Source organism: Molossus molossus, unplaced genomic scaffold (assembly GCF_014108415.1).
Source record: "Molossus molossus isolate mMolMol1 unplaced genomic scaffold, mMolMol1.p scaffold_m16_p_1, whole genome shotgun sequence".
Taxonomy (NCBI): domain Eukaryota; kingdom Metazoa; phylum Chordata; class Mammalia; order Chiroptera; family Molossidae; genus Molossus; species Molossus molossus.
In genome coordinates this window covers 168,046,251-168,070,736 of record NW_023425344.1, presented here as the reverse complement: position 1 = coordinate 168,070,736, position 24,486 = coordinate 168,046,251, and the positions used below count along the sequence as shown (strand labels likewise).

The window sequence follows — 24,486 nt, the reverse complement described above, 5'->3', positions numbered from 1 at the left end:
CTACAGAACAACAGCTTTTAACGTTCTTACATTCACGTGTTCCATCTTGTCCTCTGTAATCAGATATATGTTTTCCCATTATCTTCTTTTTTAAAGCCATTTTCTTGAATTTTTTTTAAATGATAAGTCATTTTTTTCTCTAAAAGGGCTTGTTTCTAAAACATTAAAGAAAATATATTGGTTAACATCAACTTGCTATTTAGAAATGCAAAACAAATACTTATGACAGTATATTGGAAATGAACAGTCATTCCTGTCTTGTGACTTGTAAGGTCACTCTGAGTACAAATTTGGGAAGGTAGTGAAGGGTAAATTCCACTTGTGGTCAAACATGACGAATATACATATTTATCACGTAAATGCAACTTACGTCACTGCACATATTCAGGGAACTGGTCCAGTTTCAGATCTGATAGGGTCTGTGTGTGGTGTCAGCCTCGTTATCATAAAAAGTTCAGGGAGAGAGTGTGTGTATTTGTGTGTGTGTGTATTTTGTTTTATTTTTTTACCATCACCATTTATCCCCTCTATGCCCTCTTCCACCTCCACCCATCCCCCTCCCCCCTGCAGTTACCACACTGTTGTCCATGTTCATGAGTTCTCTCTTTTTTTCTTTTCTGTTCAATCCCCTCACACCCCCACTCCCTGATCCCCTACCAGAGCTGTCTGCCTGCTCTCTATCTTTGAGTCTGTCTCTATTTTCCTTGGTAGTTCAGTTTCTTCATTAAATTACACATTAAGAGTCGAATCATATGGTACTTGTCTTTCTCTGACTGGCTTATTTCACTTAGCATAATGCTCTCCAGGTCCATCCATGCTGTCACAAAGGGTAAAATCTTTCTCCTTTTTAAGGCATAGTATTCCATTGTGTAAATGTACCATAGCTATTTTATCAGTCCAAGTTTCCATCAGTAGATGAGTGGATAAAAAAGCTGAGGGAATTTCTAAATCAACTGCAATTGGAGGATTTATGAGTGACTTAACCACAGTCATTCAGGCCTACCACAGTTAAACATAATATAATACATGAAATGTGACTTCCCTCTGTGAATCTCTGGACTAATATTGATCCTGCATGTACCAGAAGGGATATAATTGCACAGAGCAAGAACCTCAGAACTTCTCAGATGGTTCCCTACATAGTCAGTATATGCATGTGAAAAAACTACCCAAGGCCACAGAAAGGGCCATCCTAAAGGCTGTCTCCCACACCACCCCAACTGGCCAGGGATCAAACCTGCAACCCAGGTACATGCCCTTGACAGAGAATCAAACCCATGACCCTTCAGTTTGAGGGTCGATGCTCTAACAGCTGAGCCAAACTAACCAGGGCTAAAACTACTTCTATTTACAGACAATATGATCATTTATATAGAAAATCAGTTGGCATCTGGAGAGAGATTTTAAAACGTATTAAATTTTAAATTTGGAGAGAAGAAATAAAACTGCTTTTATAAGTTTTAAAACGTATCTTCCTCACACTAAGGACTATAAGGGGAGTTAAATGGTGTCTAGTAACTTTCACAATCATCTCTTTAAGAGCATATATTGGCTCAGCTATATAGCGTGTGGTGTCAGCCTTGTTATTTCATGTAACAACTCGTATACTATAGCTGTGAAGAGAGATTAGTGTAGATAAATTATTTAGACCTGAAATGACTTCAAGAAGTATAATAGACAGCTAAAATTATTTACAAATAAAACACTGCACACAATTTTTCTCTTAATAATTTAAATGTACTTCTCACCTCTTTGTTTTTTCTATGAAGACTAAGTTTTCTTGTTTGTCCCACTGTCGTCTTTCTTCTCTGCCCATGCAGAGTAGCTGCTGCTCTTCTGCTGTGCGTTCACATTGTTCCTGATCCAAATGTCTAAATAAAAGTGCCAATACAAGTGAAGGTGAATTGGATGTTTTCCTTTCGGTGGCATCAGCTGTTTAGATATGCCCAAACCACCTCCTCATTCACTTTTTATTTCTTGAACTACTGGAATTTTAGTTTTTCTATCAGTTCTGTTCATGGACTTGTAAGCCAGCTCTCACCATATTTTGTTACACAGATCTCCCTACCATTTGAGTATCTGTTCTTATGGCCAAGACAATGGTAAATAGTGGAGCAGACTCATTAAAAACATTTTGCACAGTAATTATTCATAACTCAGTGGGATTAGGGATATGAGTTTGCAAAGAAGGCTAAAATAACTGAAAACTGATTTCAAATCTGGAAAAAACAACAGATTTGAATTTCCTAAGAAGATGTATCCTGGGTTCCCTGCGACTTACAAAGCCTTGAACAAATCTTCCATCTATAGTCTGGGTCTCTGGTATGTCAACAGCTTATGGCGCTACCACAAAATGAACCCATGGAATATAAAAGTCAGGCTGTGCAGGCCCATCCCTCACCTTAATGAAGGAGAAAAGAGGAGAAGGGGAAAAAATGTAAATATCCCTTCACTTCCTAAGATATGGGCTTGACCACAGAATGATAATGATTGAACATGAGTAGGTAGTATCTGAAGAGCTTACATATTTTCTTTTAGGGACAATGCATATTTATATTGGCATTAGAAATACTTTAATCAAATCTCCATTTTTGACTTTGCACTAACTTCCTCAAATTTAATGCTGTCGGCCCTTAAAGATGAATCATATAAAGCTACCAGTAGGGGCATGTGGTAAAGGATTCTTTTCCTCCATTTCCAACTACAGGAAGGATTTGGGATCTGATTTGTTCTTTAGTTGTCAGTTTGGATTAACTCTTAATCTCCCAGAAACCCTGTAATCTCCAGTGGATACTGCTCTTCCTTCCCTTGGCATCAAAGTTCCCAATTTCTGTACCTCTTGATCTTCCTTCCTCTCTATACTGAGGGCAATAGTGGAGTTAAATAGTGGCTGGTTCACCCTAGCCAGTTTGGCTCAGCAATTAGAGCATCGGCCTGCAGACCAGAGAGTCCCAGGTTCAGTTCCCTCAAAGGGCACATGCCTTGCTTGCAGTTTGTCCCTGGCCCAGATTGGGATCATGTGGGTGGTAACCATTCCATGTGTCTCTCTCGCATCGATGTCTCTCTCTCTCTCTCTCTCTCTCTCTCTCTCTCTCTCTCTCTCTCTCTCCCCCCCCCCCCCTCCGTCCCTCCGTCCCTCCCCCTCTCCCTTTCCCTCCTGCTCTATCTGAAGATAAATGCAAAAATGTCCTTGGGTGAGGATAAAAAAAAAAAAATAGTAGCTAGTTCATTTAAAAAATGCCTAAGTCCAATTCCTTCTTATATTTTTCCAACTTATTTGAGTCCACAATGTATACATAAAGTATGCATTAACTTCAATCTTACCTGGGCCTTATTAATCACTCCTGGTTTTTAAAAGAGTGGGTATTGGCAGTGAGGGAGGGGACCATGGGAAGGAAAGGCTGAGACACGGGGGAAAAAAATAAAATAAATAAATAAAAGAGTGGGTGTTCTGCCCTGGCCAGTTTGGCTCAGTGGTTAGAGCGTAGGCCCGCGGACCAAAGAGCCCAAGTCCAATTCCAGCCAAGGGCACGTACCTCAGTTGCAGTTCGTTTCCAGCCCCGGTTGGCATCGTGTGGGAGGCAACCAATTGATGTGTCTCTCTCATATCGATGTTTCTCGTTCTCTCTCTTTTCCTCCCTCTCTCCCTCCTGCTCTATCTGAAGATAAACAGAAAAATATCCTCAGGTGAGGATAATAAATAAATAAATAAATAAATGGGTGTTCTCCTATAACAACCAATTTTCAAACTGTGCAACATCAGAAAGTCCAGCTAGTTGATTGTTTTCTTGTAGCTTATTTACTTGTTTTGCAAGTGTTTTCTATTTTTAAAAAGTGGGTATCATATATATGCATGTATCTGTATGTATGTGTACATATTTATATAAAATGGTTTTTAAATTTAAAGAAATAAAACTTTGATATGCATTTTAATTTAGTTTAGTAAAATTCCTGTACTTTCTAAATAACTAATTCTGTTTAACTGAATTTAAATCTATTTTGAATCTATACAGACTATTAACTAAACCAAAGTAAAAATTTCTCTCTCTCTCTCTGAAAATGAAAGATAAGTATTTCATCATACATTTCCAATGTTCCTGAAAAAATTAAATGAAAATATGGAAGAAGGGCAGGATAAACTCTAGACACGGAGGGGGAAATATAGAACACTTAAAGGTATAGGTTAAGTTATTTTCATTTCTATACCACTCTCTCAACCTTTGAACAAAAATCTGTAAAAGTACACACACACATACCTTTATAATTTTTATTCAACCCTCTTGATCCTAAACCCCAAACTCACTCATGGATGTGTTTGTGCATCACACACACACACACACACACACACACACACGAACTTCAAGTCAAAAATTGAAAGGAGCCTGGCCAGTGTGGCTCAGTTAATTGGGTGCTGTCCCATGCTGAGAGAGATTGCTGGTTCAATTCCCAGTCAGGACATTCCCAGTCAGGGCATTCCCAGTCAGGGAACATGCCTGGGTTGTGGGCTCAACCCCCATTAGGGGGTGCAGGAGACAGCCCATTGATGTGCTCTCTTATCAATGTTTCTCTCCTCTCTCTCCCCCAAAAAATGAATAACACTATTCTTTAAAAAAAAATAAAAATAAATGGAAAGGAAGTCACTATACCCACTCACTCTATACCCAATCATTCCACTTTACCTTTATAATATAATTTTTTACTTGATGAACACAGCTGCACGTGCGTGGGTACGAGCACAGTGTATACATGTTCTTTGAGTCGCCCGTAGGACATTGCAACTATTCACACTGGTCCTCTCCTGTTACTCAAGCTCTTTTGGGTTCCAGCTTAATAATCTTGCTGCCACAGTAGACTCTTCCTATTGGCCCCAACTCAGATAAAAGGAATACACTGGAGTAGCAATTTAATTACTAAATTATATCAACTACCACTGACATATTAACATATGACCTAGTCCCTTTCCTTTTCTTGGCCCAATAACGCAACCTCAAATTATTATTTATTCCTACTTTAAATTTTCATTTGGAAAAAATACGTAATTCATTTGTCAAAATTAAAGGTAAAAATATTATAAGAAAATACTTTTCATACAAATAAACCTTTCTTCCAAACCCTACATAAGAAATCAAGTATTTAACTTACTTGTTCTCTTGCATAGTTTCTTTCATAGTCTTATTTTAAACTGGTAAGATATTGCCTGAATGTATTAAATTCCCTCAAGTCACATACAACCTAAAAAACAAAAAATATATATATATATAAATACAAAGATTTAAAAAGCATAGCAATCATTTTCATGAGGAAAAACATTGTAATAATATATAATTTTGATAACATTTTGGTATCAAGAGTGAAAAAATTGCTAACAAATTTTGTAAGTAGTATCTCTCTACAATTGTTAAACAACAAGAAAGATCTATCCAAATCTCATTGCTTTCTAAAATATGACATGAATTTAGTACACACAATTGGAGTTATTAGAATAAAGTACCAATGTAATAATAATGCTCAATACAAATTAGAAAATAATACTATTCTTATGTTCTATCAAGATTCTATCAGGCTAATTTTGCTGTATTCTATTTTGTCTCAAGTTTTTAAAAATTTCATAGGACATAATCCCTTGACAAGCATACAGAACCATTGGAGACAGAGAAAGATAATTATGATACAGTTGAGAAATTATCTTTATATCCTCAAATTATTTGGTAATCATCTTTTGATTTTACCAAAAAAAGAAAAAAGGTAGAAGAAGTAGTATCATTTAGAAACAACTGTTGTCTGATTTCCCTTGACCTAAAATACTAAATCATTTATAGAATTTCTTATTAAGGATCTCTCATGACCAAGTTAAAGGTGAAGTCCTACCCCCCACCCCAGTGAGGTATAGAAGCAAGCTTACATCAAGTCTTGAAGTCTTTAATGATTAAAAATAAGTACTCTTCAACCCACTTTATCACTAGTGATATAGCTGTCTTTCTTTAATTTCCTCAGGATAGATTTGCGTGAATGGTATTCTTCCTTTTTTTTTTTTTTAATCCTCATCCGAGGATACTTTTCCATTTATCTTCAGATAGAGTGGGAAGGAGGGAGGGAGGGAAGGAGGGAGGGAGAGAGAGAGAGAGAGAGAGAGAGAGAGAGAGAGAGAGAGAACATGTAAAAGACGCATCGATTTGTCGCCTCCTGCACGACCCGACCCCGACCAGGGCTGGGGATAATCACAACCGAGATACGTGCCCTTGACCAGAATCAAACTCGAGACTCTGGTCTGAGGGCCAATGCTAACCACTGAACCAAACCAGCCAGGGCAATAATATTCGTTTAAATGTAGATCATGGAGACCATTTTATTGCCTTTCCAGAAGTCAACAATAAGGATCAGTCAGGTTAAAACCATAAGAAGGTCGAAAAGGCTACAAACATAGATTTAAAAAGATGACAAATGTAAAATTAATGAATTTCATTTTTAAATATTAACCTATTAAAATGACTAAAATGTTCATTAAAAATAAAGCATGCAAGAATCTGAAGTGGGGAAAACTAGCAACAGAAAGATTTGGAGTGAGTAATACTAATTACTTATTCCTACCCCCCCCCCCCACCGGAATTATTCTAAAAACCCACCCTCACCAGCCCTTGGCCCTGAGCCAGACGAAGAAAAAAGAGAGAAAAAGAAAGAGAATAGGGTAACATTTGTTGTAATATATAAAGCTAATGCTTAGTTTCTCCATTTCCCTCCTCCCTCTTCCAGGTCAAGGCACTGTATTCAAATAATAAATAGATTAATATTAATAATGACTATTATATCTCAATAATCTGAAAATAAAGAAAATGGAAAATCTTTTTCCAAGATGCATGGAAACAAGTTTATCAAAAAATAGAGCCCTGGCCGGTTTGGCTCAGCGGTTGGAGCGTCAGCGGCTGACGCCTGTGGTACAGAGAGACCCGGGTTCGGTTCCCGCTAAGGGCATGTACCTCGGTTGCAGTTTGTCCCCAGCCCTGGTTGGTCGTGCGGGTGGCAGCCACTCGATGTGTCCCTGCACATCGATGTTTCTCTCTCTCTCTCTCTCCCTCCTGCTCTATCTGAACAAAAAATGGAAAAATGTCCTCGGGTGAGGATAAAAAAAAAAAAATAGAAGTAAAATTCAGATGTTAAATATGATGGATTAAAGAGTTATTGTGTCTTGGGGTCTTATCTAATACAAGAAACCCAACAATCTGAGTGCTACCATCAGGAAAAAAAATTCAAGATCTGAATGATAAAGGTCAATATACTGAGGAGCCAGTTACAAAGGATATTGATAGGGGTTGAGATTTCTCCATATGTGTAGAGACCAAATACAACCTTGTGCAATAGCCATTAGCATATAAAAGAAGAAAATGTTCAGCTAATAGTCATATTTCTGTATCTGTTACTTTAGAGGAAACAGCTCAGTTATTTAATCTCATTTGTAAATTAAAACATTACCAAAGTGGGTGGGGTTTTGTTTTGTTTTTGTGTGCCTGTGTGAGTTCCCAATCCCTTTTTCAATAGCAGGATGGTGTTGATGCATTAAGGGAGAACCTGTGAAAGGGAAAAAGTGGAGGACAGAAGTAGGGGGTCGATATTGTCCCAATGTCTTTACATTATTTTTGTTTTCCTTTATGTGTTTTCGGCCAGGAAAACTAAGTTTTAGTTTAAAGTAATGTCAAAGCAGGAACTGACCCAAGTGAAAGGCAACTGAAATGTGTGGGGGATGTGGCAAACCTGAGAGCATCTGCCCTGTTTGCAGGCATCCAATTCAACTGGTAAGACTCCACAGTCCTGACCTGTGCAGGTACCAATTTCTGACCTCTGTGTTGTTCTGTCTGACAGTAGCCACATCAGTCAAATTCTAAACACTAAGGAGCCTGGCTGGGTGGGATCCTAAAAGGAACTCCCTGAAGGTAGATAGGAAGATGCTTCATACATGGCAAAGGGGCAGATTGATAGAACCTGATAGGATGCTAGTTTTTCTTTTCCATTTAAAGCTTTCTTGGAAAATTCCTATTCTCTTGCTTAACACCAGACTTTAATCCCTCCCAAGGGGCCTAAATCATAAAATGTAATAATTTCTTAATCGCCAGTGCTTCCCTGAGAAGACAAAGAAAGGAATTCTATAGAGCAACGTCTTAAATTCAGTGAAACCAGATATGAAGCAACCAACAATCATGAGTCAAGGGTTGATCTAATTGTTTCTTTTAGATGTTGACAATTAGCTGTTGACTTATTTTAGATACTGACTTTTAGATGTGATGAGATGTTTCTCAAGATCAAATCTGGGCTACTGACCTATAAACAAAGAACACCTTTTAAACAAATCCATTCACTGGAGCCAGGGTTAACTTTTGCTGTCAGTTAAAACAACTGCTTTGTTTCCCTTTTAAAAATGAAAAACTAAAAGTATAAATGTAAAGCATTACTCCATTGAGGAGCTTTCACTGAAAGAAAAGGAAAGCTGTCACAAAGACAGTCTTCAAGGAAATAGTTTGGTTCTTAAATATAATTAAATGAAGACAGTTTGGGGGAATAAATGTAATAAAGAATAGAAAGAACATCTTTTTAAAAAGTAGTTGACAAATAAATTAATATTTGACAGAAAATGGTAATATAGCGAACAATATATTTGAGGAAGCAGACAAAAAACACAAAAGAGTGATACGGGTTTCAAGCATGTTTTCGCTAGTCTGTGTGAATGTGACTCAGTTAAATCAGATGAGGTACGCATGTTTTTAATTAGCTTACTCTATCCTAGTAGAACAGATTCATTTTTATTTGTTTTTTAATTTACACATTTTATTAATGACACATTCCCCAAACATTTTTGAAAGGTGGTATGGTTGAATTTAAAATGTCCAAATGTGGCACTGAAAATCAAAAGACATTATTCATTCATGACTGAAAGAATTCCACAAATTATAATAATTGAAAATGGCTTTGATCTATACTTTGGGAGTTTAGACCTCTCCTAGAAAAATTAATGCCTATTTGTTCACATAGACCCATAGGGCATGGGATCTAGTATAATTAATTATGACACTTATTAAACAAGGTTTTTTCACAGACATTTGATGATAGGGGTAGGGAACAGATTTGTTTTTAAAAACAAATGTTTCCCAGAAGCAAAACTTGCTTTAAGAAATCATGTTTACCAGGCAAGTATCAAATGCTAGTGATTGAGTCAAGGGTTGGGGAGGTTTGAGGGTGGGAGTAGCCTTGAGGACTAAAAACAAAAAAGGGCTTGAGGGAAGTACACACTATAACCCAGTGGAATTTAAGTTATAAAATTATAATCATAGAATTGTCTTGTTGAATAAAATTATACAAACCAAGAGCAATACAAATTATAAGGAAATATAAGCTCATTGATAGTTCAGAATAAAATCTTGAAAGATGACTGAAATTCATAGATTTTCTCCTCAGAGGAGAGAAGGGTATGCCAGGTCTGGGAGCAAGGTCAATAAAGGCATAGAAGCATTAACATGGTATATGTGGGAGCATATAGAAGATCCCAACTGGAGAAAGCTGGGGTTCTTGGTTGGAATAAAGACTGGATAGAAAGATTGGGGAAAATCATGGAGTCTCCTCAGAGGCAGAGCCTTCTTCCATTAAAGTGAGGTTAAAGTACCTAAACATGTTAACTCATTTCAATTCGTTTTTCCTAAAATCATAGAGAAGTTTCTATATTGAGGGTTTTGTCCAAATTATTATTAGTTAAAATCATAACATAATTAAATGCCAGCCAGTATCAGTGATTTTCTACCTTTGAACTAAACATTTATTTCTAATAAAATCTCACTAGATATATCTTGTGTTGTTATAAAGAAAAGTTAACATGCTTCCATAAATTAAGAGAGGACTAAACATCTAAACTTTCTAGGCCATGATTTTGTGCAAGCCTTACTAGATGAGGATGTTTAGCATGAATCCTAAACAATACTTGGTTTTAGATGTAGGTTTGATTGTTTTGATGTTGTTTTTGCTGTGAATGTTAATACATATTCCCTTAATGGAGTTTGTGGAATGTAGCAAGCAGACTTTAACAGCAAGCAGAAATAGGCAAAGACAACCAATGTTAATACAAAAATTACCTTTTCACTTAACTTCGTAGTATAATATAAAGTATTGCTGCCGGGGATCTCACGCAGCTTGACCTCAAGAAGCGGATCCAGTAGTTCAGTCGCTCCAATGCCTGGAAAGTGGGTTTTGTGCACGCCCTGTCAGGAACAATTGGAGACTTTTGTCTTTCCTTCTAGGCTTTATTTACTTAGTTTAGGGCGATCTACTCCTACTTTAAACAAAGGAAGCGAAGAGTCGACGGTCTAGGTTGAAGGGTCCCGCCCTGCCAGAGAGCCCTGAAGACCCCACCAATCCATCACCAGCCAGTTGCGGCCACTGTTACCCAACGCGCTGCTGCGCCGCATGAGGGCACCCGAAGCCCGATGGTTAGGAACCGCGGGACCTGTCTGAGGCTCTTCCTGCCCCGCCCACCGGAAGACAGAGCCGCTGGGCATCCTGCCACTCATATCTCCGCAGTGCTGGCTACGTTAAGCCAGACTGCTGGTGGCCGTCTTGGTGGCAGCAACGCTGGCAGCTTTGGAGCAGAAGCTGAGGTATAGTTCCATAAGAGGCCCGGGCCCCTTCCCTCCTCATCCCTTGTCCTCAAGGGACCCGGAATAGCCAGTACCCCTCATCCCCAGGACCCCACCCTCAAGGCGGTCCAGGTTGAAATGTGGAGGCCCCCAAAGGGCGGGATGTTCAGGGGGCTGGCCCCTCGCGCGCGCTGGAGGCTTGAGCACCCGGAGTTGGAGAAATCAATCCTAGGGCCTGGTGTAAAAATCATTTTTCTTTGAAACCAATACCAAACCAACATTCAAACCAAACCAAAAAATCACAACATACTTTTGTTATTTTTTAAATTATATAAGCTTAGGGAATGAGTAAAAGGAAAGTAGTGGCCAAGTTGCTTATTATGAAATAACCTGCAAATTATTATGATTTTTGTATCGTTTAAAAATCAAAGCAAAATCTAAAACTCATAACAATCATATGTATATATTTAGCCTAAAATGTATCAAAGTTCAAAATAATCTTGAATTTATCAACCTGATTACTACAAAAAGAGTTAAGACGGGAAGGCCTGAGACTGCTATATTTCAGAAAAATGTGCTGGCAAGGTTCTCTCTGGGCTAGCATCTGGAAACTTGGCAAATGAGCCATTGCACCATATTTGATCAAATGTATGCAATTAAAACAATTTTTAAATGTAATTCCATCTCACAGTTTAGTTTTGTAATGAAATTTTATTTGCTTTTTTACAAAAGATATAGACTTATAAATACATCTTTATATGATTGTTGTTGCAAAAATTATTTTTATAATTGCTCTAAATTGGTAATATCAAACAATGTTAATTGAAATGTGAAGGAAATATGCTTTATGTCATTTATTTTGTTAAATACAAGTGAACTATTGGTAATATACTTTTGAATTAACATTTAGAAGCAAATTAGTGGCAAATTGCTGGCAAAATTTTTTGTATTATTTAAATCTTTTACACTATTTTTTTTATTTTTCATTCTCTCTACTTTTATCTCTCCTCCCTCTCCTACTTATTCTCTTTCCTTATTTCTTCCTTTTATTGTTGTCAAATATCTAGAAGGCAATTTGTGGTTTGTAATTTTTTTGTTAAAATATGCTTCCTAAGAAGATATTTTCCACTCAGTAATTAGAACAAAATGAATATAAGAGGAAATCAACAGTTTTGCATTTTGCAAAACTAAGTACATCTTTGATTTTTCTACATTACTGTCAACCACTTGTTGACAGTAAATAATATGAATTGCTATTAACACTGTTAATATTTTAACAGCATTGTACTAAGTGCTTTACATGGATTAGCTCATTAGAGTCTTATAAAAGCAGCTAGTATGTGTTATATTGATATAAATATGTCATATCAAATATATTATTGATAAGCAATATATAGTATATATGTATTATATCTTTATGACCTATTGTATATATTATACAAGTATCATGTATATTATATATTTTTTATAATGTATATATTTGAGAACAAAAGACTAGTGTGGATGTAGATAGGATCCCAGACCTCTCCCTGCTTTGCTTGTGCTTTTTTACTGTATCCTTGAAATTAATTAGGAAAGCTTTACTCTAGGTTAGATCTCTGAATTATGTAAGTCTGATTTGAAAATGGAAACCTTTGTGTCATCTCAGAGTTAATAACTTGTTCAAGTTTACAGAATTAGAGAGTATTTCGTATCTCACTCCAGAGTTCTTATATATTAGTGTGTTTGTAAAAATAATTTATTTTTTCATACTACTATAAAAAAATCTCAACAGGCTTTTTCTACATGATAGTTTGAAGTTCACCTTTACTCTTTTAACTTTTTTTTTTTTTTTTTTTTTTTTTTTTTTGTGGTACGTGCCCCTAGCAGGAACCAAACCCGGGACTCTCTGGTCCACAGGCCAACCCTCAACTGCTGAGCCAAACTGGCCAGGGCTCTATTAACTCTTAAATGAATGGGCTGTGAACCTCAGTTCCTTAATTGATAAAATGGCAATAATATTAATATTTATTTTAAATCATATGGTTTTAAGAAGATGGAATATCATATGTAAAGAAGCTGTGCAATGGTTTACAGATAGCCCTAAATAAGTGTAATTTTTCTTCTCTTCTCATATATATATATATATTTTTTTTTCCTTTTTTCTCTATGAAAGTAAGAATTCTTGTTAGTTATAATGTCTGCCTATGACCAAAAGTTTCAAATACATATTCAGTTTCTTTGGGTGCTGTTCACTTTTCCACTAATTTTTTACTCAAATGATAGTTTTCTGTGAGTTTTATCAAAAATTACTTGAAATATAGTATTTAATCACAGCTATTAGACTATTTTACTACTAAGTAGGACGCTCTTACCAATGAATATCTGGTTGTCCAAAGATGGTTATTTGGCATATTTAAATTCCTACCTTAGCCCTCGCCGGTTTGGCGCAGCAGTTAAGAGCGACCACCAGAGGACCAGAATCGTGGATTCGATTCCAGTCAAGGGCACGTACCTCAGTTGCGGTTCAGTTCCCAGCCCTGGTCGGGTGGTGCAGGAGGCAGCCAATCGATCATAAATAAAAATACTTTTTTACCTTTGCTAATTGACATCATTCTAACATTGCAAAATTCTAACTTTGCAAACTTTTATTATCTATAACTATTAGCTTCATAAAGTATATTTCAAAATAAAAATTATAATAAGTGACTATCCCTGTAATCTTCATAAAGTTCAAGAATTAAAAAAATATATATTTATTACAGAAAATAATTCAAGTTTTTTCACTATGTGGTGCAGTTTACAAAGTCTTTTAGAATGATAAAGGAAGCAAACCCACCTTTAAAATTAAGAAGTTTGTTGCAATATTAATTGTATGTCCATACAATTACCATATAGAATATAGAGAATATTCATTCTTGTCTAACATTCATGTAAATCTATAGAGGCAGAAAGTGGATTAATGGTTGTGAGGGCTTGGGAGTTTGGGGAAAATGAGGAGTGTCTATTAATGGTGATGGGATTTCTTCGTGGAGTGAAAAAATGTTCTAAAAATGTTTGTGAAATGCTAAAAATGTTCTAAAATTGATTGTGACTGCACAACTCTGTAAATAAACTAAAAACTACCTAACTGTACACTTTTGGTAAACTGTATAAGGTATATAAATTTTACTTCAGTAAAACAGTTAGAAAATACTATTTGTCATCTTTGGATGGTAAATACTAGTAATTTTTATGTTATTTATATCTTTTTGTGATTTCCAAATTTTTGGCAATGACTAGGTGTTTTTTGTTTTTGTTTTTTGTTTGTTTGTTTGTTTTATCCTCACCCGAGGACATTTTTCCATTTTTTTGTTCAGATAGAGTGGGAGGGAGAGAGGAAGACAGAGAAAAACATCGACGTGAAAGGGACACATCGAGTGGCTGCCACCCTCACAACCAACCAGGGCCGGGGACAAACTGCAACCGAGGTACGTGCCCTTAGCAGGAACTGAACCCGGGTCTCTCTGGACCGCAGGCCGACGCTCTAACCGCTGAGCCAAACCAGCCAGGGCATCAAAGTGATTCTTGTGAGAACTGGAGTGATATTATATTAGGAGTTCAGATGGAGTTGCCATTTATAGTCATTTAGTTATTCACTCATTAAACACCTCCTATTTGCTCCAGGAATTGTCCTAGCATGTGAAAAGTCGTAACTCCAAGTCAACAAATTACATCAACTTAACACAGATAAAACTTCTATGTTAACTTCAAAGGATAAATTATGCATCACACCACCAATGACTTTGCTGTCTTAATTTTGCACCAAGGGTTATATTCAATTATGTCAAAAAATCTCAGAAAATCCTTTCTCTGTTAAAATAATTGTTTTCAAATTTTAAAACTCATTTTAATGTTAAAAATAAAATCACTGCAACATACAACAGTTTAATAGCAGAAAAGATATACCAAAAATTCAACTAGCAACAAGAGATAATAACTCAAAAACACTGAGTTAATCATTTCTTTAAGATACTTTTGGTGGCAGGTCAATCATTAAAACACTCTTTATGTAAAACTGTTAGCAAGGAAAAAATTAAAACAAAGTCAAAAGAATTCCTTTGAAATAGTTTGCCTTGAAGTTGAAAAGAACATATGGAGGAGGAGGGATAAGTAATGGGTTATTTCAGTGACTTTTAGGTAACACTTATCAGCTAAAAATTAAATAATCAGAATCTTCAAGGATATTCACGTCAGGTTTTCACAGGAGTGGCTTCATCTAAATTTTTTATTAGAAGAGCAAAACAGGGTATCTATGTTTCAAGAAAAATTTGAGAGCAAGGAGACTACTTACACTAACAATACTCCAAAAATCTAGTGGAGAACTAGGGAAGCAGAAGGCAAAATGGAGAGAAAGGGTTGGAGTCAAGAGCCAGCCCATAAAAGCAGAATCTATAGGACCTACTGACCAAACAATTGTGGAGAATGAAGGAAAAACAGAAGGCAAAAATGACTAAGTTCTCCAGACTGAAAAACCAGATGGCTAGTGATGCCATTAGGCAATGATTGGAAGGCCAAAAGAGAAGACGCTGTTTTGAAAGTTAGAGTTACTAGAGAAAAGGTTCAAGGAGTTTAAAGGCTATTTGTAATGTTCTACTACTTAAGTTGAATTTTGAATACATAGGTATAGACTTTATTATCCTTTTTTTTTTAATTGAACATACAAATAACATACAAAATTCAACTAGAAACAAATGGCCAAAACTCAAAAACACACTTGGAAATCACTGCTTTCATACACTTTTGTATCTAAGACACAGGTAATAATGAAAAAGAAGATGGAGATCAGGAATTTGGTTTTGGACCTAGACTATTTGCAGAACTAAAGAACTATATCACTCAGAGATAAAAGTTAAAGAAAAAGATTTGGAAATGGTTGGTATATATGGATAATACCTGGAAGCTAAAAGGTCTTAGCTGGTGGGAGATCACATCCACAACACAAGGCCAATGTCTCTAGAGCAAAACGGTTTTATAGCATGTGCCTAGGTGCAGGCGGGCTGAGCCGAAAAGGTTCAGCATCGAATCAGGGTTGGGGTGTCAGTTGTATACCCTACTTCTAGCTTCCAGCAGTTGCTGATGACATACTCTGCCTGGCCACTTTGCAATAGGACTGGTCTGGTATCTCGTCTGGCATCTGCTGGATTATCCATTGCCTTGCAGATAATCCGTATCCATACTGGACAGAAGGCTGAGCAAAGGTCATGCAAGCAACACAATTTCCACAGTTTCCACCTTTTGCATACTTTTACCTTTACCCTTTAAAACATTACTAACCCTTTTATTCCCAACTTTTGATGATGATTAAAAAGGGGCGGGGGGCAAAGTTTTGTCTACTTCCTGCAGATGCGGGGTCGTTGTGAACTCCTAAAAAGAATTTGTTAGATAATTTCCTGGGGAATGGGGTCATAGGGTCTTTTTACCTGTGCTTGAACAAACTGTCCAACTGTCTGGTTGACTAAAATCTGCAGTCAATTTTGTACAAACCTGGTGATCAGGCGCAAGAGGTAGGGTCCGAAAAGCAATAATGAGGCTAATACCTATGAAGGGGAGTAGCCAGGTTAGTTTCGGCAAGACTGCCTCTATACTTGTTCAGATAGATTGGGCTAGGTGATCCTGACTGAATTCTTTTAGCCACTGGGCATTATCTAGGATTCATTGTGTCCTCTCTTCAACCTGTCCAGTTGAGTTAACATAGAAACAACATATATTTGCTATCATTCCTAGAACTCCTTCTTTGACCAGTAAATAATCTAGTACAATGTGATTATCTACTACCACGCAGGCAAGAGAGTCAAGGGATTTTTAAAGAAGTTTGAAATTTTCACCTGTATCTCTACCTATATTTGCCATGGTGGCGGTTACATTTTTTGCTCTTACAGCATTTTAAGTAATTCCTCCCATGAGGCCTCAGTGGTAATTGCAGCTATCACTCCTGCTATGAGGAGACTGATTTCCCTTTTTGCCCTATGATAGCTCCCGGGCTCAGGGCTTGCTGAGGTTGAATTAAGGGTGAAGGAATAGATTAAGGTATTGGCTGGGGTGACATATCCTACTGCCCATAAGCCACCCTGTTATTCTGGGTTTAGGAATTGAATAGCAATTCCTCTCCTGGGGACAGAAATGTTTAGTGCACCTAAAAACATCGTTCCCGCTGGTAGGCAAAGCAGTCCAGTCATATTTGGGCCTAGGGAGGTGTTCCCACAGTAAGTCTTGAATGATTAAACCACGATAGAGGGAGGAGAGGGCTAGTGCAACTAGCAGAATTGCACCCTGGACAGTGACTAATTTCCCTGGTATGATTTTTTGGTATTGCATCAAGTTCCTCTGAGCTTGCACATATAAATTCCCATTGCAGGGGTAAGACACATCATGAATAGTTAGATTACAGGTACCCCTTGTAAGGTTATAGTGAGAGGTATTATGCGTGGTGCCTGCTTTCATGGTCTGTATTCATACTGAGAATCAAGATCAAGGGAGTTTTTGCCCTTCTGCTCCACAGGAGGTTTGTCTTCCCTGAGATTGCCTTAGGACTCCTGCCTTATCAATTGACAGGTGTACTGTCCCAGTCAAGCTCCCCAACTAGCGCTGTCCCCAAAGCAGGTAGCGCCCAGCCAGCCCAGCCAGCAAAGCCTAGCACTTGGCGCCAGATGCGAGAGCCCCTCGGGGCTTGTCCCCCATGCCCCGCCTCACTAGGTGAGTGAAAAAAAAAAACAATAAGAGTAGTGGTATTTCACCAGAGGCCATCAAGGCCAGCAGACCCCACCCTGCCCTGCCCCCTCAAGGGGACAGAGGGGCTCCGAGTGTTTATGTTAGGAGAGGGAGCAGATTCTTAGAGGAGACAAAGTAAAGAATGAGAGTGGTTGGTTGAGAGAGAAGGAGTAAAGGTTAAAGTAGCATGTAATCTAGATAGAATGTCTCACCCTAACAAGGAAGTGGGGCAGGCTGGTAACACTAAAAAAAAAGAGTGGAGAAAGATGTAAGGGCCTAAAGAATAAGTTGAGTGTCTGAGTTGCCCTAGGTTGCAATATTTGGCTGTCAGTTCCCACAACTGAAACCCCAGAGCATTGAAGAGGTCCCCTAACTCAGGGAGGGCAGAGTAGGTTGCCCAAGTAACAATTAAGAATGAAATTGGCCTGCCCTGGCCGGTTTGGCTCAGCGGTTGGAGCGTCGGCCTGCGGTACAGAGAGACCCGGGTTCGGTTCCCGCTAAGGGCACGTACCTTGGTTGCAGTTTGTCCCCGGCCCTGGTTGGTCGTGCGGGTGGCAGCCACTCGATGTGTCCCTTCACATCTATGTTTCTCTCTCTCTCTCTTCCTCTCTCTCCCTCCCGCTCTATCTGAACAAAAAATGGAAAAATGTCCTCGGTTGAGGATTTAAAAAAAAAAAAAAAAAAAGAATGAAATTGGCCTACCTGCTATCATCAGAGTTACCCAAGGTTCAGAGTTCGAGATGATGGTTGGGGCATCTGTTCCTGGGCACCTTCAATCATCAGCCACAAGGCCAATCAGATCTAGGCCTGAATTGCCTGTTCTGCCAGCCAGAGGAAGGGATGAAGACTGACTCTGTGCAGTCTGACTTCCAGTGGGGTCCGCCACATTGAGGACCTGGCTTAGGCAGTGGTCGAGGATTGGGGCATTGCCTCACCCAAGGGCCAGTCTGATTGCATTTGAAGCAGGGACCTTGGGGGTCTGCTCTGCTGATCCTGGTGGGTGCCCTTCTTCTGTCCCCTGAAGAGGGTTTGCTGACCCCTTTGATTAGTGGGGCCTCTGATGGCAGAGGCAAGCATTGGAATTCTGCTATTCTTTGCTGTTTAGCCTCTTCATCGCGATTATTAAAAACCTTAGAGGCTAGCCCTGGTCAGTTTTGCTCAGTGGTTAGAGTATTGGCCCATGGACCAGAGAGACCCGGATTCGGTTCCCACTAAGGGCATGTACCTTGGTTGCAGTGAGTCCCCAGCCCTGGTTGGCGTTGTGTGGGTGGCAACCAGTCGATGTGTCTCTCTCACATCAATGTTTCTCTCTTTTCCTCCCTCTCTCCCTCCCACTCTATCTGAAGATAAATGTAAAAATGTCCTTGGGTGAGGATTAAAAAAAAACCTTAAAGGCTAGATTTAGAAGTTCCCATTGAGGGGTTTGAGGGCCATCTTTAAGTTTTTGTAACTTTCTCCTAATGCCTGGGGCTGACTGAGAGATGGATCTCAGGTTTAATATGGCAGTTCCTTCTGGGCTAGTGGGCTCTAAGCTAGTTTATTTTCTCAAAGCCTGTGTAAGTTGGGATAGAAAGGTTGCAGGTTTTCATTCCTTTCTTGGATTTTTTTCAGACAGTTTTTCATAGTTAACTGCCCTGTGTGAGGTGTCTTTAAGTCCCTCAATGAGACATATTACAATATGGTCCCTGGCTTTCCTACCCACCCCACTGTCCTGATCATTCTACCTGGGGTCCTGGCTAGGGACTGCTTCGGCTCTTACTGGGTTAATGGGGGCCTATCACCTCAGGTTATTGGCATGGCCCTAAGCATTAACCCAGACTCGATTTTTATCTTCCGGATTAAGGGTGGAAGAGAGAATAACAAGAATATCATTCCAAGATAGATCACAGGACTGGGTAAAGTACTTGAATTCCTGAGTATAATTGGTGGGATCCTCAATAAAGGATCCTAGTCTTTTATTTATTTGGGACAAATCTGAGAGAAGGGGACACAAACTCTGACAATCCCTTCAGCTTCTGCTACTTCCCTCAGGGGGCATTCTAAAATGGGGCCGAGGTAGGGGATGGATAGGGACCAAAGATGGTTCCCGATCGCGTATGTGAGGGAGTTGTTTGCTGCAGTAGAGGAGTTAGAGCCAGAGTAGGAGGTTCAGGGTAGGGTGAGGGCCCACAGAAGGGGTTGGAGGAGGAGGGGCTGAGGGAGGAGGCTGAGGAGCAAGATCAGCTGAGTCAAAGGAGGAAATAGGAGAAGTTAGCAAGCTGTCTTCAGAGGGAGGTTTGGGAGGATGAAGGCAGAATAGGAAGATTTGGGAGGGGGAGCAAGAATCGCATAAAGAGGGGTGTGATCTGAGTGCAAAGGGGCCTGGATGTGAGGAACCTCAGACCGTTTTCCTTGCCTTTGACAGAAATTGTCTAGGTTGGTGGACTGTCAAAAGTGCCGTTCTCGGGCTATTGTGACCCATTGTCTAATTTGTACTGAGGCCACTCAGTGTTGCAATAAAAAATGAGTCACGTGGGACATAAGTCCTGAGCGAGCCCTAAGGTCTGTAGATTTTTTAGGAGACATCCTAGGAGTGTTGTGCCATATTGCGGTATGAGATGTCATGGCCTAGCGGTCTGATGGATACAGTAGAGGAAGAAGAAGGCATCCCCCCTTCTCCGCTAGAGTAGAGAGACATGCAACTCACCTATATCAGGAGTCCCTAGCTATATGGTGAGCTGAGGGAACCTAGTTCCCAAGGAACATGTCCCAACCAGCGCTGGATTTCAAGAGGGGCGATCACATAGGCATGACCAAGAGACCTGGCTCTCATGTCCTGGACGGGGGATAACGAGACAGCCCGGAGAATCAGACTGGTAGGCAAAAAAAAATACTCACCAGTGAATTAGTGTCTGGTGTTGATGCTGGACCGGCAGGAAAGGTTGGAGGTCCGGTATCTATCTGGCTGAGGATGTGATTGATCCCAGTCCAACAGGAGGCCCAGAGGACTCTGGGGACCCGCGGTTGCCCCCTATGTGGGATCCTCACACACCTCCCGGGTTTCAGCACCAAATAAAAGGTCTGAGCTGGCGAGAGATCACATCCACAACACAAGGCCAGTGTAGAGCAAAACGGCTTTATTGTATGCGCCTGGGTGCAGGTGGGCTGAGCCGAAAAGGGTTCAGCATTGAATAAGGGTTGGGGTGTCGGTTGTATACCTTACTTCTAGCTTCCAGCAGTTCCTGCTGACATACTCTGCCTAGCCCATTGTCCTCTTTGCAACAGAACTGGCCTGGTATCTTGTCTGGCATCTGTTGGATTATCCCTTGCTTTATGGATAACCCAGATAATCCTTATCCATACTCAACAAAAGGCTGAGCAAAGGTCATGCAAGCAACACAATTTCCACAGTTTCTGCCTTTTGCAAACTTTTACCTTTACCCTTTAAAACGTTACTAACCCTTTCAGAAGCCATGAGTGTAGATGAAAACTCTCCAGGAGAAATCTGTAGAAGACCATTTGGGTTATAGCAATGGCAAAGGGCCAACTAAAAGGAGAGAGTCAACTGAGATTTAGAACAAAAAGACAGAAGCTTTTACTAATTCCCTTTCCCTCCCCAAAGGCATACAGAAGGGAATCAACTTTAAAAATTATAAAGTCCTGGCCAGTTTGGCTCAGCAGTTGAGCATCGGCCTGCGGACTAGATAGTCCCGGGTTCGGTTCCCGCTAGGGGCATGTACCACAAAAAAAAAAAAAAAAAATTACAAAGCTAATATTTATGGTTATCTTACTATATTCCAGTGGCAGGTCCAGAATTTCCAAATAGCTGGAGTTAGAGGAGTAATCTGTTTGAACGAGGGCTTGAAGATGCTTTTGCATAGAACTAGATTAAGCCAGAAAATACTAATTGTCCATATCAAAAAATCAAGGGAAAGAGGTCCACTGCTGTACTGTAGGAATTGCACCAAACATGTTACCTAATCTTTCAATCCTCATATCTTTCTTTTGTAAATTTTAATTAATAGACTTTACTTTGGGGGCAGTTTTAGGTTCGCAGCAAAATTTAGTAGAAAGTATATAGTTTCCATATAACCCCTGTCCCCACACATGTACAACCTCCTCTTAATAAACTTATTGGGTAGATGTGGAAACTGACGCTAGATTAGAATTGCAACTTTGCTTCCTCCAGGTCACAAATCACCTGTAGCTCTCACCTGTATTCCCACAGCTCTCATAGTTCTTTATACCTTACTAGAGTTCCTCATCACTCATCTAGATACAGAGTATATTTATGTGCTTGTCTTTCATTGTACTGTTAGCTCTTCAATGACAGGGATTGTGCCATTCATTTCTGTATCCCTATAGGTAAGAATGGGTAAATATTTTGTTGAATTAAGCATATGAAAAAACTGGGTGAGAATAGCATCAAGAAAGCCAGTAGGGGAAAGAGTTTCAAGAAATGTAAGGATAGTAGTGTCGAATGCTACAAAGAGCCATCGGTACATCCTAAGTCATCATTGACACTGAACTGATATTCTTTATGCATTTATTGAACACCTGCTATATGAAGAACAATGTGTTAAGCACAACAAACATGAAAGGTTTTCCGGGAAGCCGTCATACCTAAAGTCTTGATCGGGAAAACAAATCAAAGAGTTCAGGCCTGAAATTGCCTACACATGTAATATGGCTTTGGGTAAATATGAGGTCAACTTAAAAGGGTTACAGTGCATCTTTAAATAAAACTTCTGATGGGGAACATGAGATGAAAAAGGGCCCGAGCACCTCAGGGTCGGTGAAGACAGCAGGTGGCCAGGAAAGTGGAGTCTCCGGAGTCTCTAGCCCCCAAGCAGGGTTGGGGCTGCCGCCAGCTGCCAGCCTGCGGTGGGAAAAGGCACACACTTACCCCAAGAGCACCGCCAAGGCCGTGGCCCAAAGGGGCCAGGAATTCCTTCGCGAGGCCCCACGCCGTGGGGTCAATCAGAGGAAAGCAGGGATCAGACAGGCAAGTACGACGCCACAGACCGACTTTCCAAACTATATAAACGAGGGTCCCAGAGCCCAGCACCGCGACGCCAACTCCCACCAGCTGGAAGACGGACGACTGCCACCGAACCTTCCGCCGAGAGGATGCACTTCCGCTTCCGGGTCACCCGTAGTGTTCCTTCAGTGCGTTTATTGAAAGTGTGTATTGAGATGCGTCTTCGCTCCCACTGGCTTTTGACATTCCTTTTCTGTCGCTCAACGACTGCGGCAGCAAGGTGAAGATAGGAGGCGACCTCGGGAAAGGAGTCGGCCTGGAGGAGCCGCCTGAAGAAAAAGTGACTGAGCTGAGCACTGCTAGCGAAGGGGTATGATGAGGGCAGTTACGTGTGGGGATTCCCCGCACCCCTGAGAACTCCGAGGGGGCGGGGCTTAGGGATAGCGCAGCCAGGAAGGCGGGTTCCACCCCGGGCCTGATCAGGTGTCGCGCTGCCTCTCGCGTGCGCATGCGCGATGCGGCCCTCCCCCGGTGGCGCTTTCTGCTGCAGCATGGAATTCCGCTCCGCTCGGCAAGCGATACTGCAACTGCTTCGTACCGTGGCACCGGCCGACCTCCCAGCGCTGCTCAAGTGGATGAGAACTACCCGTAAGTGACCAGAGCCAGCGGCAGGCGGCTGAGTCAAGGATATGTTATGGGGACTGACTTTGGGGGCTTAGGCTGAGGCCAAAAGCCCTCCACAGGGTCTCTACTCTGCTACCAGTCAGGTTGAAGGGGGCACATCTCAAACCTTGGCAGGTTCAGAGTCCAGTGTGGGAGTAGGTGCACGAAGATTAAATGCAGGCTCTGTCTGGGTTGTTTGTGATTGCGCTGCAGACTTCAGACAAGCCGCTAGAGGCTCCTTGTGCCTAATCCTTTTTCTGCAGGATAAAAGTGGGGAGGGTAGCCCTCATTGCCCCCCATAACTCCCGCAAACTTGTGACAACCAGTAGCGGACTACCTGAAAAAACACTTTGAAAGGGAAATTTTAGGCTGTAGAGCTGGAAGCTTTCACCCTGCAGGCAAAATCACCTGTAGTCAGTGAATTTATTTTCTCAACAGTACTATGCACCATTGATTTAATGAAACTTGTATGAAGGGGAGAGAAAAAGGGGGTAAAGATTTTTCTTTTTTTCTTTATTGATTTTTTTTTTTTTTTAGAGAGAGAGGAAAGGAGAGGGGGAGAGAGAGATAGAAACATGGATGAGAAAGAACATGGTTTGGCCGCCTCTTGCATGCCCCCTACTGGGAATTTGGCCTACAACCTGGGCATGTGCCCTGACCCAGAATCAAACCAGCGACCTCTTGGTGCATGGGTCCATGCTCAACCACTGAGCCACACCAGCCAGGCTAAAGATATTTACTTTAAACTGTTAACAAAACTAGTAACAGTAGCCCTGGCCAGTGTGGCTCAGTGTGGTTACATCTGCCTCTGGACCTGAGTCCTGGATTGGTTCCAGCTAAGGGCAGGTACGTGGGTTGCAGTTTGTCCTCTCCCGGGTTGGGGTTGTGTGGGTGGCAATCAGTTGATGTGTCTCTCTCACAAAGATGTTTCTTTCTCTCTCTTGCTCCCACTCTCCCTCCTGCTCTATCTGAAGATAAATGCAAAAATTTCCTCGGGTAAGGATTAAAAAAAAAAAACTAGTAACAATAATATTAAAAAGCACAGGTTAGAATCGAGGAAATGTGATAATTAGGTCTAGTTATTGAACAGTGGGATCCATCTATGTACGCAAAGTAAGGCCTGGTGAAGGCACAAGAAGATAGGGTATTGCTTTTGTTTGGGAAGTATGCCAAACCATACTATACCTCTATGCCTCTAAACGTTGATTCCCATGTTTATTTTCATCCAGACTCATGACTTGAAATACCTGTTTGCTAATGACTCCCAATTTTAGACTTCCAACCCTGACTTCTTCCTGGAATTCTCCATGTGATGTTAGAGACAGTCAGTAGATTTGGGTATTATTATTATTGTTATTATTATTGCTATTATTACACACTTGGGGGATCATTTTAGATAAGATGCCTAATTAAAATTAACCTGAACATCTAATACTAAGGTTGTAGCCTGGAAAGGAGAGAAAACCAGAGACTTAGCTTCATATTTATGCACATATGATTTGCAATAGGAATTTCCAAAATGTG

The 24,486-nt window shown here is 40.2% G+C and overlaps 1 protein-coding gene and 1 pseudogene across 1 annotated transcript in view; one reads left to right on the top strand and one right to left on the bottom strand.

Moving 5' to 3' along the window:
* Window positions 1–3,320: 3,320 nt before the first annotated feature.
* Window positions 3,321–22,809, bottom strand: LOC118618238 (annotated as a pseudogene).
* The window catches only part of LOC118636816, a 47,093-nt gene continuing 45,406 nt past the window's right edge, over window positions 22,800–24,486 (top strand). The window contains exon 1 of the mRNA XM_036271825.1: window positions 22,800–22,947. Coding sequence (XP_036127718.1) covers window positions 22,815–22,947 — 133 coding nt within the window. The 5' untranslated portion in view covers window positions 22,800–22,814. The remainder of the gene's footprint in view (window positions 22,948–24,486) is intronic.